A 19000-nucleotide genomic window follows, 5' to 3' on the forward strand; every position below is an offset into this window, starting at 1 on the left:
CTGTGGAGCTTTGGTCTCTTTGTTGTGCCTCCAGAATAACAATAATAATATACCATTTAGCAGACGCTTTTATCCAAAACGACTTACAGTCATGCGTGCATACATTTTTACGTATGGGTGGTCCCGGGGATCGAACCCACTACCCTGGCGTTACAAGCGCCATGCTCTACCAATTGAGCTACAGAGGACCACGTCGTCTACAATGTCATTATATGCTGTAGCGCTAATATTTCCGTTCACTGCAACTAAGGGGCCTAGCCCGAACCATGACAACAGCCCCAGACCATTATTCCTCCTCCAGCAAACTTTACAGTTGGCACTATGCATTGGGGCAGCTAGCGTTCTCCTGGCATCCGCCAAACCCAGATTCGCCTGTCGGACTGCCAGATGGTGAAGCGCGATTCATCACTCCATAGAACGCTCTTCCACTGCCCCAGAGTCCAATGGCGCGGAGCTTTACACCAGTCAGGGCCGACCCTTGGCATTGAGCATGGTGATCTTAGGCTTGTGTGCAGCTGCTCAGCCATGGAAATCCATTTCATGAAGCTCCCGACGAACAGTTATTGTGCTGACATTGCTTCCAGAGGCAGTTTGGAATTCGGTAGTGAGTGTTCCAACCGATGACAGACGTTTTTTACGCCCTTCATCACTCGGTCCCGTTCTCTGAGCTTGTGTGGCCTACCACTTCGTGGCTGAGCCGTTGTTGCTCCTAGACATTTCCACTTCAAAATAACAGCACTTACAGTTGACCGGGGCAGCTCTAGCAGGGCAGAAATTTGACAAACAATATTTGTCTATGGAGATTGCATGGCTGTGTGCTCCATTTTATACACCACTGGTGTGGCTGAAATTGCTGATTCCACTCATTTGAAGGGGTGTCCACATACTTTTGTATACCAGTAGTGTTGACGGCAGTAATATTCATCCTCTGATGTCTGATCAAAATGAGATAAATCTGACTCAGGATCAATATCCAGCGCCCAAATGATTTTACCTGTTCAGGCTCAGAAAATCATCTTGCTACTTCACATTATCTGAGCATACATTTGCACCATATTTAGTGGTAGGCTACAAGGTACGGAAAGGCAAACATCTTCAAATTTAAAGGGGAAAATCACCCTAAACCACTTCTGGGCCCTTTATAACACTTGCCTGGCTGTTTGTCAATACCCCAGACAGTTTCTAGGTCCATTGCTTGAGTATTTAGATTTAGGTAATAAGCTGATTCTACCCCCGCCTTCCCCATAGCAACCCCATGCAATGTCATGAATACCTCCCAAACACACCCTCTGACCTCCCGTGATCGCAATAGTCCTTGTAATGACTTTCTCTGTAAAATATTTCAGCTAACTTATTTCATTAGGCTAATATATATATATATTTTTTTATCAATGCATTTTCTTATTTTCTTATTGAAATCCAGGAAGTAGATTAATGCATGCCTTGAGTCGGGACCTAGGTCGGGAGTAAAGAATGTCAGATAGAGAACGAAGAAGAAATTGAAGGTACTGTTGTGCCATATCGGTTTGAGCAGGAGTATACTGAGGCTGAGTTGTTCCATTTGTGGGCTGACCAAGAGAAAAGGGGGCTGGCCAAGAGGAAAGGGGGCTGGCCAAGAGAAAAGGGGGCTGGCCAAGAGGAAAGGGGGCTGGCCAAGAGAAAAGGGGGCTGGCCAAGAGAAAAGGGGGCTGGCCAAGAGAAAAGGGGGCAGACCAAGAGAAAAGGAATGTCTTGGCTGTGGAGAACGGGACCAGCTTATTCTGATAATGGAGGAGGTAGAACATCAGACTGACGATGCAGCAGAAGATTCCTCAGAACGCCCAGGATCAAGTGGAAACAACGTGCCACACCTGACGGTCCAAATGGGAAGCTCTCTAAAGCGTTTTAGCTAATATTACTCACAGGATGTTTATATGACTCTGTAAGATGAAAATACATAAATAGCCTACCTAATGACAGCCTTCCACTGTGTTTTCCAGTATCCTCCCTACATAATGTAACTGGCTACTGTAGTCCCCTTCAAGTAGTCTGACAATATAAATACTTAGGGGTATGGTTAGATGATAGGCTTTCTTTTAAAAAAAACATGTTACTGGGAAAAAAGCTCAAATTCAAGACAAGGTTCCTTTACAGAAACAGGGCTTGTCTGTCCTCCGTAAATAGAAAACAAATTGTGCAGGCTACTTTTATGTCTGTTTTAGATTATGGTGATATTATCTATATGCATGCATCGGCAAACACATTAAAACCACTGGATGCTATTTACCGTTGTGCACTCAGGTTTATCACGGGGGTGATAGTTACAAAACTCATCACTGTTTCCTATATCAACATGTGGGTTGGGCCTCTCTATCTGTGAGGCGAGCGAGAGCAACATGCTCTCTTGTTTATTTATAAAGCACTTCTTTTAAAACTACCTCCATATATATCATCATTAAATTCCACTAGATATAATAATTGTAAAACCAGATCACAGATGTGGATGACATTAGAGACTCCTGTGGTCTCCACAGAGTTGGGTAGGACTGCCTTCAGTTCCTTTGCACCTTATTTATGGAACAAACTGCAGATCCAACTTAAGTTAGACACTCTGGTGTCCCTTGCCCATTTTAAAAATGTTATGGAGGATCAATATGTTGTCTGTGATTGTTTCTGTTGAATTGTGTTTTTGTTTTGTATGTTTGAAATGTTTACACAGGGCACAGCCGTAAAAGAGATCCAGGTCTCAGTCTGTTTAAAAAAAAAAATATTTAAAGAAAAAATAAAAATAACAGTAGGGAGGCTATTTACAGGGAGTTGATTCAACATGACATGCTGGCTAGGTAAACAGTGTCTAGAACGAGTGGATCCGCGCCATAGAAATAAAATGTATGGGACGTGCACTTCACAATCTGGGTCTACATAAACAAGAATGTATATTACCAAACAGCGTAAGAAGTATAAAGTCAATAGTGGTCGTAGAGAACAACATGTTGCTTGTAATTGCCAGTCTAGCTGTTCTACGAATAATCTCCTACCTAGATGAAACACACACAGAAGAGGAAGAAAAACAGCCTCACTTGACCACTAATACCCTTTGAACAATGATTAGACTCTTCAGTTCAAGAAGAAGTCAGAAAGTCCAAGAGATCACTAATTAGTGTCGCAGCAGGCAGTTTTTTGGTTAGAGTACATACAACTCACAAAGAATGCAGATATACAATGCCTTGCAAAAGTATTCATCCCCCATCTCCCCATTTTTCCTATTTTGTTGCATTACAACCTGTAATTTAACTGGATTTTTATTTGGATTTCATGTAAATGACATACACAAAATAGTCCAAATTGGTGAAGTGAAATGAAAAAAATTACCTGTTTCATAAAAATTCTAAAAAATAAATAACGGAAAAATGGTACGTGCATATGTATTCACCCCCTTTGCTATGAAGCCCCTAAATAAGATCTGGTGCAACCAATTACCTTCAGAAGTCACATAATTAGTTAAATAAAGTCCACCTGTGTGCAATCTAAGTGTCACATGATCTGTCACATGATCGCAGTATATATACACCTGTTCTGAAAGGCCCCACTAAGCAAAGGGCACCACCAAGCAAGCGGCACCATGAAGACCAAGGAGCTCTCCAAACAGGTCAGGGACAAAGTTGTGGAGAAGTACAGATCAGGGTTGGATTATAAAAATATATCCGAAACTTTGAACATCCCACGGAGCACCATTAAATCCATTATTAAAAAATGGAAAGAATATGGCACCACAACAAACCTGCCAAGAGAGGGCCGCCCACCAAAACTCACAGACCAGGCAAGGAGGGCATTAATCAGAGAGGCAACAAAGAGACCAAAGATAACCCTGAAGGAGCTGCAAAGCTCCACAGCGGAGATTGGAGTATCTGTCCATAGGACCATTTTAAGCCGTACACTCAACAGAGCTGGGCTTTATGGAAGAGTGGCCAGAAAAAAGCCATTGCTTAAAGAAAAAAATAAGCAAACACGTTTGGTGTTCGCCAAAAGCAATGTGGGAGACTCCCCAAACATATGGAAGAAGGTACTCTGGTCAGATGAGACTAAAATTGAGCTTTTTGGCCATCAAGGAAAATGCTATGTCTGGCGCAAACCCAAAACCTCTCATCACCCCGAGAACACCATCCCCACAGTGAAGCATGGTGGTGGCAGCATCATGCTGTGGGGATGTTTTTCATCGGCAGGGACTGGGAAACTGGTCAGTATTGAAGGAATGATGGATGGCGCTAAATACAGGAAATTCTTGAGGGAAACCTGTTTCAGTCTTCCAGAGATTTGAGGCTGGGACGGAGGTTCACCTTCCAGCAGGACAATGAACCTAAGCATACCACTAAAGCAACACTCGAGTGGATTAAGGGGAAACGTCTAGGAATGGCCTAGTCAAAGCCCAGCGGAACCCATCCAACTTGAAGGAGCTGGAGCAGTTTTGCCTTGAAGAATGGGCAAAATTCCCAGTGGCTAGATGTGCCAAGCTTATAGAGACATACCCCAAGAGACTTGCAGCTGTAATTTCTGCAAAATGTGGTTCTACAAAGTATTGACTTTGGGGGGGTGAATAGTTATGCACGCTCAAGTTTTCTGTTTTTCTGTCTTATTTCTTGTTTGTTTCACAATAAGAAATATGTTGCATCTTCAAAGTGGTAGCATGTTGTGTAAATCAAATGATACAAACCCCCCAAACTTCCATTTTAATTCCAGGTTGTAAGGCAACAAAATAGGAAAAATGCCAAGGGGGGTGAATACTTTCACAAGCCACTGTATGTAATAATATATACACCTTTTTTTAAATGCATTTTAGGTCATTTTTGGAAAGTGATCATTTTTATATAAAAATACTGAAATCTAAATACTCAAACAATGGACCTAGAAACTGCCTGGGGTACTGACAAACAGCCAGGCAAGTGTTATAAAGGGCCCAGAACTGGTTCTGGGTGAATTTCACCTTTAATCCAAATTGCTATTTTCAAAGCACATCTCTGCTGCTTCTGTTTTAAAAATAAAATACTGTCATTTCAGTTGCTTGATGTGATTGTGTGTTAGCTTTAGTTGGCTAGCTAGCTAGCAAAATGAGAAGTAACCTTAGCCTAGCTGTCATTTCAGCTGCTTGATGTGATTGTGTGTTAGCTTTAGTTGGCTAGCTAGCTAGGAAAATGAGAAGTAACCTTAGCCTAGCTATCATTTCAGCTGCTTGATGTGATTGTATGTTAGCTTTAGTTGGCTAGCTATCTAGCAGAGGAGAAGTAACCTTAGCCTAGCTGTCCTTCATAACTATCTTATTGACTTGACAATCAGCTGGTTGTTGCCTACACTGCCTTCAGAAAGTATTCATACTCCATGACTTATTCCACATTTTGTTGTGTTACAGCCTGAATTCAAAATGGATTTTAAAAAAAAGAATCTCTATGTAAGGTCCCTCAGGTGACAGTTAATGTCAGAGCAGAAACTATACCATGAAGTCCAAGGAACTGTCTGTAGATCTCTGAGATATAATTGTGATGAGGCATATATCTGGGGAAGGGTATAAAACTATGTCTAGAGTGTTGAAAGTTTCCAAGAGCACAGTGGTCTCCATCATTGGGAAATTGAAAAACATATGGAACTATCCAGACTCTGCCTAGAGCTGGTTGTCCGACCAAACTAAGCAGCCGGGCAAGAAGAAACTTGGTCAGGAAGGTGACCTAGAAGCCAATGACAACTCTTACAGAACAACAGAGTTCCTTGGCTGAGACGGGAGAACCTACTAGAAGGACAACAGTCTCTACAGCACTTCACCAAACCGGGCTTCATGGGAGAGTGGCAAGACAGAAGCACAGCACGCCTGGAGTTTGCAAAAAGGCACGTGAAAGACTCGAGTGGTTTAAGGGGAAACATTTAAATGTCTTGGAACGGCCTAGTCAAAGCCCAGTCCTCAATCCAGTTGAGAATATGTGGTATGACTTAAAGATTGCTGTACACCAGCAGAACCCATCCAACTTGAAGGAGCTGGAGCAGTTTTGCCTTGAAGAATGGGCCAAAATCCCAGTGGCTAGATGTGCCAAGCTTATAGAGACATACCCCAAGAGACTTGCAGCTGTAATTGTGCAAAAGGTGGCTCTACAAAGTATTGACTTTGGGGGGGTGAATAGTTATGCACGCTCAAGTATTCTGTTTTTTTGTCTTATTTCTTGCTTGTTTCACAATAAAACATATTTTGCATCTACAAAGTGGTAGGCATGTTGTGTAAATCAAATTATACATACCCCCCAAAAATCAGTTTTAATACCAGGTTGTACCAGGCCTCCCACTCCTCTTTCTATTCTGGTTAGAGCCAGTTTGCGTTGTTCTGTGAAGGGAGAAGTACACAGCGTTGTACGAGATCTTCAGTTTCTTGCTAATTTCTCGCATGGAATAGCCTTCATTTCTCAGAACAAGAATAGACTGATGAGTTTCAGAAGAATGCTATTTGTTTCTGGCCATTTTGAGCCTGTAACCGAACCCACAATTGCTGATGCTGCAGATACTCAACTAGTCTCAAGAAGGCCAGATTTATTGCTACTTTAAACAGCACAACAGTTATCAGCTGTGCTAACATAATTGCAAAAGGGTTTTCTAATAATCAATTAGCCTTTTTAAATGATAAACTTGGATTAGCAAACACAACGTGCCATTGGAACACAGGACTGATGGTTGCTGATAATGGGCCTATGTATGCCTATGTAGATATTCCATAAAAAATCAGCTGTTTCCAGCTACAATAGCCATTTACAACATTAACAATGTCTACACTGTATTTCTGATCAATTTGATGTTATTTTAATGGACAAAAAAAATGATTTTCTTTCGAAAACAAGGACATTTCTAAGTGACCCCAAACTTTTGAACGGCAGTGTACACATACAGTACCACTCAAAAGTTTGAACACACCTACTCATTCCAGGGTTTTTCTTTATTTTTACTATTTTCTACAGTGTAGAATAATGGTGAAGACATCAAAACTATGAAATAACACATATGGAATCATGTATTAACCATAAAATTGTTAAACAAATCAAAATATATTTTATATTTGAGATCCTTCAAAGTAGCCACCCTTTGCCTTGATGACAGCTTTGCACAGTCTTAGCATTCGCTCAACCAGCTTCATGAGGTAGTTACCTGGAATGCATTTCAATTAACAGGTGTGCCTTCTTAAAAGTTAATTTGTGGAATTTCTTTCCTTCTTAATGCGTTTCAGCCAATCAGTTGTGTTGTGACAAGGTAGGGGTGCTATACAGAAGATAGCCCTATTTGGTAAAAGACCAAGTCCATCTTAGCATGGTTCTGTTATAATCTCCACCCGGCACAGCCAGAAGAGGACTGGCCACCCCTCATAGCCTGGTTCCTCTCTAGGTTTCTTCCTAGGTTTTGGCCTTTCTAGGGAGTTTTTCCTAGCCACCGTGCTTCTACACCTGCATTACTAGCTGTTTGGGGTTTTAGGCTGGGTTTCTGTACAGCACTTCGAGATATCAGCTGATGTACGAAGGGCTATATAAAATAAAATTGATTGATTGATTGATTGATATTATGGCTAGAACAGCTCAAATAAGGAAAGAGAAATGACATTCCATCATTACTTTAAGACATGAAGGTCAGTCAATACGGAACATTTCAAGAATTCAAGTGCAGTCGCAAAAACCATCAAGCGCTATGTTGAAACTGGCTCTCATGAGGACCGCCACAGGAAAGGAAGACCCAGAGTTACCTCTGCTGCAGAAGATAAGTTCATTAGAGTTAACCGCACCTCAAATTGCAGCCCAAATAAATGCTTCACAGAGTTCAAGTAACAGACACATCTCAACATCAACTGTTCAGAGGAGACTGTGTGAATCAGGCCTTCATGGTCGAATTGCTGCAAAGAAACCACTACTAAAGGACACCAATAAGAAGTAGAAACCTGCTTGGGCCAAGAAACACGAGCAATGGACATTATACCAGTGGAAATCTGTCCTTTGGTCTGATGAGTCCAAATTTGAGATTTGTGGTTCCAACTGCCGTGTCTTTGTGAGACGCAGAGTAGGTGAACGGATGATCTGTACATGTGTGGTTCCCACTGTGAAGCATGGAGGAGGAGGTGTGATGGTGTGGGGGTGCTTTGCTGGTGACACTGTCAGTGATTTATTTAGAATTTAAGGCACACTTAACCTGCATGGTTACCACAGTATTCTGCAGCGATATGCCATCTTACCTGGTTTGTGCTTAGTGGGACTATCATTTATTTTTCAACAGGACAATGACCCAAAACACACCTCCAGGCTGTGTAAGGGCTATTTGACCAAGGAGAGTGTTGGAGTGCTGCATCAGATGACCTGGCCTCCACAATCACCCGACCTCAACCCAATGAGATGGTTTGAGATGAGTTGGACCGCAGAGTGAAGGAAAGGCAGTCAACAAGTGCTCAGCATATGTGGGAACTCCTTCAAGACTGTTGCAAAAGCATTCCTCATGAAGATGGTTAAGAGAATGCCAAGAGTGTACAAAGCTGTTATCAAGGCAACACTGTTGGGCTGCAATTTCTGAGGCTGGTAACTCTAATGAACTTATCCTCTGCAGCAGAGGTAACACTGGGTCTTCCATTCCTGTGGTGGTCCTCATGAGAGCCAGTTTCATCATAGCGCTTGATGGTCTTTGCGACTGCACTTGAAGAAACTTTCAAAGTTCTTGAAATGTTTCGTATTGACTGACCTTCATGTCTTAAAGTAATGATGTACTGTCGTTTCTCTTTGGTTATTTGAGCTGTTCTAGCCATAATATGGACTTGGTCTTTTACCAAATAGGGCTATCTTCTGTATACCCCCTCTACCTTGTCACAACACAACTGATTGGCTGAAATGCATTAATAATTAAATAAATTCCACAAATTAACTTTTAAGAAGGCAAACCTGTTAATTGAAATGCATTCCAGGTGACTAACTCATGAAGCTGGTTGAGAGAATGCCAAGAGTGTGCAAAGCTGGCATCAAGGCAAAGGGTGGCTATTTGAAGAATCTCAAATATAAAATATATTTTATTTGTTTAACACTTTTTTGGTTACTACATGATTCCATATGTGTTATTTCATAGTTTTTATGTCTTCACTATTATTCTACAATGTAGAAAATAGTAAAAATAAAGAAAATTAGAGAGACACGGAAGCCCAGCTATCTTAGCTAGCCTTTATTTCGCTTTATTCCAGACTTTCAATGTAGCAACTGTTTGCCTGCAGAAGACTACAGGGGCGAAGTGGCTACTCTTAGCAAACAAGTATCGAACCTACACAATTAATTTGAATGCTTGTAGCTACTAAACAATAGCTGGAACGACCTAGCTAACAGACGCGAACTGGCCGAATCGATTCAGTGGCTAGCTTTGCACTTGGCTAGCTAACAGTAGCTGCTAGGGGTAAGTTATAACTTACCCCGAGCTGGTCTGGGTCTACAGCCCCCTGAGAAAGACAAGCAGATGCCCCAAGTTGGACAGCCACTTGGTGGGACCCTGCAGCTTCCTGGAGAGGTTAGGGGAGGTTGTGTACCGGGTGTAGCTTTCTCCCAGGGGGCACTGCACCGGGACAGGTTGGCTAACCATACAGAACCCCAGGGACCCCCACAATTACCCTCTCTGGCAATGACATTCTCTAAGCACCCACCCCCAGGCACCACAGACAAGGCTCCAGACAGCCCTCTCACCCAGTCACCGCGTGGTTCCCCAGAGCCACGGATTCTATTCCCTGTTCCCTTATCCTTGTCCCCCATCTCCCTGCCTTCATCCCCTGGGCCCCAGAGGGGCAGCCCACTGCCACGGTCTGAGCCCCCTGTTCCACATCTGGACACTCTGCTCCCATCACGGCCACGCAGGCAAAGGAGACCTCCGGGTTGCTTCAGAGATGTTGTTTGTTCCCTCGGAAACAAGGGACTTTGTGGCCGTAATCAGAGGCGAGAGCAGGAGGAGGTTGTCGGGTGAGGTCGTGGGGTAAGCTTGGCTTTATACATAGTTTGGGCTTTGTCGAGTAAAGCTTAAACTATGTATTTAGATTGTAGTTAGGTATTGTAGGTAGGTATCGTGGGTTGTTGTATGTAATTATTGCAGTTTAGTATTGTATTGTATTGTATTCGGCTGAGCCCGGTGAAGCACGAAGCTAGCTAGCTAACCCACTACCTGGACTAGCTGGCGGGTAGCTACTGGCAACTATTAGCAACGGTATAGTTGTTTCACGCCTGAGAGTGCCTGTAATTACGCCAGCTGGCTGCCTACAATAATTACATACAATAATTGCCTACCATTCAGCTGTTTTCTAACCTCATTGTCTGAACCGTTAACGTTAGGTAGTAAGTGGCTACTGTGCTTGAAATTTAGCTAGCTTGTTGCTACCTGGATAGCTACTAGTAAACAATAGCTGGAACGACGTAGCGAACAGACGCGAACTGGCTTAGTCAATTCAGTGGCTAGCTTTGCACTTGGCTAGCTAACAGTAGCTGCTAGGGGTAAGTCATAACCTACATTTGTGTTTTGTTTTTAATTACTGGTAGCCAGAGTCGTTCAAGGGAATTCGGGACATGGGTGACTAGTTAACGTTAGCTTGGCTCTCTCTGTGTGTTAATGCCGTGGGAGAACGGGTTTCTTCGTTGGCAGAAAGCAATGGCTAGCTAGTATGCTAACTATTCTAGCTAACTAACTGGCTGAATAAGTTGACGACGGACTCGCTCAAGCTGTCGAGCCTAACCCACAACGTTAGACACGGACACAAATGATCTGCTTGGCGTGTTGACACACTGGTGGTTTGTTGTGGCCGAGTATTGGTGCTAAACCGTGTTGTTGGAGGCCGGCATGCTAGCTGGCTGTGGCGTCATATGACTAGGTGCCCTGGACAGTTTTCACAGAAGAATACTGTACCAAGTTAGCTAGCTGAATAAACTAAGTTAGTCTATTCCTAGAAAACATTGAACCGCTGTAGTTTACAACAATTCTAGTTTCTGAGGTGGAATTTGGGAGAGTTATATTTGGGTGTTTCAGTGAAACGTAAGTGAGGGAGGCCCCGCTCTCTCGCTTTCCCAGATGTTTAGTTCATTTCATTCCGATCTCCTTTGCATTATTGAAGCCATTTTCTGTAGCCTGTCAACTATGCCTCTGTCTATCCCTGTTCTCTCCTCTCCGCACAGGCTATACAAATGCCTCACACCGCGTGGCTGCTGCCTCTCTAACCTGGTGGTGCCTGCACGCACGACCCAGGTCTCAGGCAGCCTCTGGAACTGCCGTTCTGCGGCCAACAAGGCAGAGTTCATCTCAGCCTATGCTACCCTCCAGTCCCTCAACTTCATGGCGTTGATGGAAACATGGATTACCACTGAAAACACTGCTACTCCTACTGCTCTCTCCTCGTCTGACCACGTGTTCTCGCATACCCCGAGAGCATCTGGTCAGCGGGGTGGTGGCACAGGAATCCTCATCTCTCCCAAGTGGACATTCTCTCTTTTTCCCCTGACCCATCTGTCTATCTCATTTGAATTCCATGCTGTCACAGTCACTAGCCCATTCAAGCTTAACATCCTTGTCATCTATCGCCCTCCAGGTTCCCTTGGAGAGTTCATCAATGAGCTTGACGCCTTGATAAGTTCCTTTCCTGAGGATGGCTCACCCCTCACAGTTCTGGGTGACTTCAACCTCCCTACGTCTACCTTTGACTAATTTCTCTCTGCCTCCTTCTTTCCACTCCTCTCCTCTTTTGACCTCACCCTCTCACAGTCCCCCCCTACTCACAAGGCAGGCAATACGTTTGACCTCATCTTTAGTAGATGCTGTTCTTCTACTAATCTCACTGCAACTCAACTCCAAGTCTCTGACCACTACTTTGTATCCTTTTCTCTCTCGCTCTCCTCCAACACTACTCACTCTGCCCCTACTCAGATGGTAATGCACCGTCGCAACCTTCGCTCTCTCTCTCCCGCTACTCTCTCCTCTTCCATCCTATCATCTCTTCCCTCTGCTCAATCCTTCTCCCTCCAATCTCCTGATTCTGCCTCCTCAACCCTCCTCTCCTCCCTTTCTGCATCCTTTGACTCTCTATGTCCCCTATCCTCCCGGCCGGCTCGGTCCTCCCCTCCTGCTCCGTGGATTGACGACTCATTGCGAGCTCACAGAATAGGGCTCCAGGCAGCCGAGCGGAAATGGAGAAAAACTAGACTCCCTGCGGACATGGCATCTTTTCACTCCCTCCTCTCTACATTTTCTTCATCTGTTTCTGCTGTTAAAGCCACTTTCTACCACTCTAAATTCCAAGCATCTGCCTCTAACCCTAGGAAGCTCTTTGCCACATTCTCCTCCCTGCTGAATCCTCCTCCCCCCCCCCCCCTCCCTCTCTGTGGATGACTTCGTCAACCATTTTGAAAAGAAGGTTGACGACATCCGATCCTCGTTTGTTAAGTCAAATGACATTGCTGGTCCTGCTCACACTGCCCTACCCTATGCTTTGACTTATTTCTCCCCTCTCTCTCCAGATGAAATCTTGCGACTTGTGACGGCCGGCCGCCCAACAACCTGCCCGCTTGACCCTATCCCCTCCTCTCTTCTCCAGACCATCTCCGGTGACCTTCTCCCTTACCTCACCTCGCTCATCAACTCATCCTTGACCGCTGGCTATGTCCCTTCCGTCTTCAAGAGAGCGAGAGTTGCACCCCTTCTCAAAAAACCAACACTCGATCCCTCTGATGTCAACAACTACAGACCAGTATCCCTTCTTTCTTTTCTCTCCAAAACTCTTGAGTGTGCCGTCTTTAGCCAACTCTCTTGCTATCTCTCTCAGAATGACCTTCTTGATCCAAACCAGTCAGGTTTCAAGACTGGTCATTCAACTGAGACTGCTCTTCTCTGTGTCACGGAGGCTCTTCGCACTGCTAAAGCTAACTCTCTCTCCTCTGCTCTTGTCCTTCTAGATCTGTCTGCTGCCTTTAATACTGTGAACCAGATCCACCTCTCCACCCTCTCCGAGTTGGGCATCTCCGTCGCGGCTCACTCTTGGATTGCGTCCTACCTGACCGGTCGCTCCTACCAAGTGGCGTGGCGAGAATCTGTCTTCGCACCACGTGCTCTCACCACTGGTGTCCCCCAGGGCTCAGGTCTAGGCCCTCTCCTATTCTCGCTATACACCAAGTCACTTGGCTCTGTCATATCCTCACATGGCCTCTCCTATCATTGCTACGCAGACGACACACAACTAATCTTCTCCTTTCCCCCTTCTGATAACCAGGTGGCGAATCGCATCTCTGCATGTCTGGCAGACATATCAGTGTGGATGTCGGATCACCACCTCAAGCTGAACCTCGGCAAGACGGAGCTGCTCTTCCTCCCGGGGAAGGACTGCTCGTTCCATGATCTCGCCATCATGGTTGACAACTCCGTTGTGTCCTCCTCCCAGAGTGCGAAGAGCCTTGGTGTGACCCTGGACAACACCCTATCATTCTCCGCTAACATCAAGGCGGTGACCCGATCCTGTAGGTTCATGCTCTACAACATTCAGAGAGTACGACCCTGCCTTACACAGGAAGCGGCACAGGTCCTAATCCAGGCACTTGTCATCTCCCGTCTGGATTCCTGCAACTCGCTGTTGGCTGGGCTCCCTGCCTGTGCCATTAAACCCCTACAACTCATCCAGAATGCCGCAGCCCATCTGGTGTTCAACCTTCCCAAGTTCTCCCACTGGCTTCCAGTTGAAGCTCGCATCTGCTACAAGACCATGGTGCTTGCCTATGGAGCTGTGAGGGGAACGGCACCTCCGTACCTTCAGGCTCTGATCAGTCAGTTCATCCACCTCTGGCCTGCTGGCTCCACTACCTCTGCGGAAGCACAGTTACCGCTCAGCCCAGTCAAAAACTGTTTGCTGCTCTGGCACCCCAATGGTGGAACAAGCTCCCTCACGACGCCAGGACAGTGGAGTCACTCACCACCTTCCGGAGACACTTGAAACCCCACCTCTTTAAGGAATACCTGGGATAGGATAAAGTAATCCTCCTACCCCCCCTTGCCCCCCCCCCCCCCCCCCCCCCCAAAAAAAAAAAAAAAAAACTATTGTAAAGTGGTTATCCCACTGGTTATCAGAAGGTGAATGCACCAATTTGTAAGTCACTCTGGATAAGAGCGTCTGCTAAATGACGAAAATGTAAATGTAAATGTGTTCTTTAATGGAAGCTTCTCCAACATAATTTAGGCAGAATCAGGAATTTCCCAGGGCAGCTGTCTAGGCACCTTCATTTTTTCAATCTTTACCAATGACATGCCACTTGCTTTGAGTAAAGCCATTTACACACCATTTACACACTCATTGTGGTGCCCAAATTAAAAAATGAAAGAAAATGCATGATTGTTGTTACTAAGCTACCAGTTACAGTGCGTTTAGCTGGCGGTTTGGCGAGCCTTTATGCAGAGGGAATACAACAACTATAGTGTCTGAAATAATTAATTGGATTTTATATTTGTCCGATTATTGAGCATGTGCTGAAAACTCAGAAATGCATCAGAAATCGTCCATATTTTCAGCATATCAAAAAGCATTACATTTCCGGATATGTACCTCAGCCAAGAGTAGCATATCTATAATTAATATAGCTTCCTATTTTGAATGTGCTGAGAAAAACCCAGATATGCGACGTATACAGTCAGTATTTGTCAACATGAAGAGAGAAAATAGGATGATGTCACATATCTCAGGATATTGAATGAGTCCACATCCGGCCATGTGTGATACTCAGAGATACCCAATATCACAGAGGTCTAAAAAAGACACATCTGGATTCAGAATGTCGGGATACTGGGAAATATATCCATTGGATATTGTCTGTATTCTCTAGCATATCAAAAACATGTCATGTAAAGACATCCCCTGATATGGACCCTTTTGGCCCAGTGGATCTTACAGTCTTCAGCAGGCTCATCATGGTGTCTCTGTTCCTACGTGGTCCTAATCCTAACCTACCCAGTACCCGTATTTAACACACAGTGAGGGAAAAAAGTATTTGATCCCCTGCTGATTTTGTACGTTTGCCCACTGACAAAGAAATGATCAGTCTATAATTTTAATGGTAGGTTTATTTGAACAGTGAGAGACAGAATAACAACAACAAAAATCCAGAAAAACGCATGTCAAACATGTTATGAATTGATTTGCATTTTAATGAGGGAAATAAGTATTTGACCCCCTCTCAATCAGAAAGATTTCTGACTCCCAGTTGTCTTTTATACAGGTAACGAGCTGAGATTAGGAGCACACTCTTAAAGGGAGTGCTCCTAATCTCAGCTTGTTACCTGTATAAAAGACACCTGTCCACAGAAGCAATCAATCAATCAGATTCAAAACTTTCCACCATGGCCAAGACCAAAGAGCTCTCCAAGGATGTCAGGGACAAGATTGTAGACCTACACAAGGCTGGAATGGGCTACAAGACCATCGCCAAGCAGCTTGGTGAGAAGGTGACAACAGTTGGTGCAATCATTCGCAAATGGAAGAAACACAAAATAACTGTCAATCTCCCTCGGCCTGGGGCTCCATGCAAGATCTCACCTCGTGGAGTTGCAATGATCATGAGAACGGTGAGGAATCAGCCCAGAACTACACGGGAGGATCTTGTCAATGATCTTAAGGCAGCTGAGACTAGAGTCACCAAGAAAACAATTGGTAACAGACTACGCCAAGCCGTGAAGGACTGAAATCATGCAGCGCCCGCAAGGTCCCCCTGCTCAAGAAAGCACATATACAGGCCCGTCTGAAGTTTGCCAATGAACATCTGAATGATTCAGAGGAGAACTGGGTGAAAGTTTTATGGTCAGATGAGACCAAAATGGAGCTCTTTGGCATCAACTCAACTCGCCGTGTTAAGATGAGGAGAAATGCTGCCTATGACCCCAAGAACACCATCCCCACCGTCAGACATGGAGGTGGAAACATTATGCTTTGGGGTTGTTTTTCTGCTAAGGGGACAGGACAACTTCACCGCATCAAAGGGACGATGGACGGGGCCATGTACCGTCAAATCTTGGGTGAGAACCTCCTTCCCTCAGCCAGGGCATTGAAAATGGGTCGTGGATGGGTATTCCAGCATGACAATGACCCAAAACACACAGCCAAGGCAACAAAGGAGTGGCTCAATAAGAAGCACATTAAGGTCCTGGAGTGGCCTAGCCAGTCTCCAGAACTTAATCCCATAGAAAATTTGTGGAGGGAGCTGAAGGTTTGAGTTTCCAAACGTCAGCCTCGAAACCTTAATGACTTGGAGAAGATCTGCAAAGAGGAGTGGGACAAAAATCCCTCCTGAGATGTGTGCAAACCTGGTGGCCAACTACAAGAAACGTCTGACCTCTGTGATTGCCAGCAAGGGTTTTACCACCAAGTACTAAGTCATGTTTTGCAGAGGGGTCAAATACTTAATTCCCTCATTAAAATGCAAATCAATTTATAACATTTTTGACATTCGTTTTTATGGATTTTTTTGTTGTTATTCTGTCTCTCACAGTCAAATAAATCTACCATTAAAATTATAGACTGATCATGTCTTTGTCAGTGGGCAAACGTACAAAATCAGCAGGGGATCAAATATTTTTTTCCCTCACTGTATATAGTGTATGTTGTGAAGGTGGTCGAGGTTCTTACCCAATACGATGACGACAGTCTTCAGCAGGCTCATCATGGTGTCTCTGTTCCTACGTGGTCCGGAGCTGTGTCTGCTCATCCTCATGGTCCTCTGCCTCACGTACATAAAGATGTGAGCGTACAGCACCACCATGACCAGGAAGGTGACCAGGTTGAACACGGCCCAGAACACCAGGTAGGAGTTACAGTAGAGCGGCGCCATGCTAGAACACGTGCTGATGTCACAGATACAGTTCCACCCCACCGACGGGATGGCTCCCATGACGATAGACATGGTCCAGATGACCACTATCACCACGACGACACGCCGGTTGGACATGCGCGTGTGCAGCTGCATGCGGAACACGGTGATGTGGCGCTCGATGGCGATGGCGAGGAGGTTACACACGGACGCCGTGAGGGACGTGTCGATGAGACCCTGTCGGAGCAGCCACGTGGAGACCGTGAGGCGCCGCGTGTTCGGTCCCGTGTTGAACATCAGGTAGAAGTACGCCAGCCCTGCAAAGAAGTCGGCGGCGGCCAAGTTGGCCATCAGGTAGTAAATGGGGAAGTGGAAGCGGCGGTTGACGTAGATGGCCACCATGACCAGCAGGTTAGCCAGCATGATGAAGATGCATACTGTGATGCCCAGCCCCATCACCAGCTTACTGACGGTATTCCACTCTGTAGCCAGGTACTTTCCACTGCGGTTGTAGAAGAAGGCAATGGTCTCATTGTAGTAGCACTGTTCCTCTTCCATCATGGAGGCTTCCTAGGGGGGGTCTAGAGGAGAGGAGACGGGGGTTAGAGGGAGTCACAGCAGGGTGTGTTCCCTCAGGCCACTACTCTACTACCACATAGCTAAAATATAACATCCATGTGTACGTGTGTATAGAGTGCGTGTCTTATCATGTGTCTGTGTGTCTGTGCCTGTGTGTGTGTCTCTTCACAGTCCTCACTGTTTTATAAGGTGTATTTTTATCTGTTTTTTAAATCTGATTCTACTGCTTGCCTCAGTTACCTGATGTGGAATAGAGTTCCATGTAGTCATGGCTCTATGTAGTACTGTGCGCCTCCCATAGTCTGTTCTGGACTTGGGGACTGTGAAGAGACCTCTGGTGGCATGTCTTGTGGGGTATGGATGGGTGTCTGAGCTGTGCACTAGTCGTTTAAACAGACACCTCGGTGCATTCAGCTTGTCAACACCTCTTACAAAAACAAGTAGTGATGAAGTCAATCTCTCCTCCACTTTGAGCCATGAGAGATTTACTTGCATATTATTCATGTTAGCTCTCCGTGTACATTTAAGGGCCAGCTGTGCTGCACTGTTCAAACTGCAGTCTGAATACTGCCTCAGGACAAACTGTAGTCTGAATATTGCATGAGGACAAACTGTTGTCTGAAAACTGCCTCAGGACAAACTGTAGCTTGAATACTGCCTCAGGATAAACGGTAGTCTGAATACTGCCTCAGTACAAAAAATACAGGACATACAGGACCAGTCAAAAGTTTGGACACACCTCCTCATTCAAGGCTTTTTCTTTATTTTTACTATTTTCTACATTGTAAAATAATAGTGAAGACATCAAAACTATGAAATAATACATATGGTTAATACATAATCCCATATGTGTCATTTCATAGTTTTGATGTCTTCACTATTATTCTACAATGTAGAAAATAGTAAAAATAAAGAAAACCCTTGAATGAGGAGGTGTGTCCAAACTTTTGACTGGTAGTGTACATGAACAGTATAAGCCTATTCCAGCATTAATAGTGCAATTCCTTCTAAATGCCACATATAAAACAAATGATCCATCGCTAAGTCATGACCGATTACTCCATATACGGCAAGAGGTGATTGGGATCATGAGGACACAACAGACATTGTAGCTTAGTGGGTAAGAGCGTTGTGCCAGTAACCGAAAGGTCGCTGGTTCTAATCCCAGAGCTGACTAGGTGAAAAATCTGTCGATGTGCCCTTGAGCAAGGCACTTAACCCTAATTGCTCCTGTAAGTCGCTCTGGATAAGAGCGTCTGCTAAATGACTAAAAAAAAATAAAAAAAAATAATAATAATTGTGCACGTGTCACAAATGATAAAACACTGCAAAGAGACTTGGGCGTTTAGTACAACCTAGTCTAGTGACTGTCCGATATCTCCCTGGGTTGTATTAACCATGCAGCTGTCTTGAAAACATGACTTTTACATCTGGGCTGTTTTTATGAGTTTTCCTGCTTTACAACCCATTAGAGGAAACCAGCCTGCAGAGCACAGCGGCAGAGCAATGGACTGCTTGAAAAACACACACACTGACTGACACACACAGAGTATAAATACACAACAAACACACACACTGACTGACACACACACAAA

General features: G+C 44.7%; 1 protein-coding gene across 1 annotated transcript in view; it reads right to left on the reverse strand.

The window, feature by feature from the left end:
• Window positions 1-19000, reverse strand: part of LOC311135708 (lysophosphatidic acid receptor 1) — a 105190-nt gene that overhangs the window by 31512 nt on the left and 54678 nt on the right. Inside the window, exon 2 of the mRNA XM_084169730.1 lies at window positions 16646-17407. Coding sequence (XP_084025856.1) covers window positions 16646-17387 — 742 coding nt within the window. The 5' untranslated portion in view covers window positions 17388-17407. The remainder of the gene's footprint in view (window positions 1-16645; window positions 17408-19000) is intronic.

This window comes from Coregonus lavaretus (genome assembly GCF_964263955.1).
Source record: "Coregonus lavaretus genome assembly, chromosome: 10".
Classification (NCBI taxonomy): Eukaryota; Metazoa; Chordata; class Actinopteri; order Salmoniformes; family Salmonidae; genus Coregonus; species Coregonus lavaretus.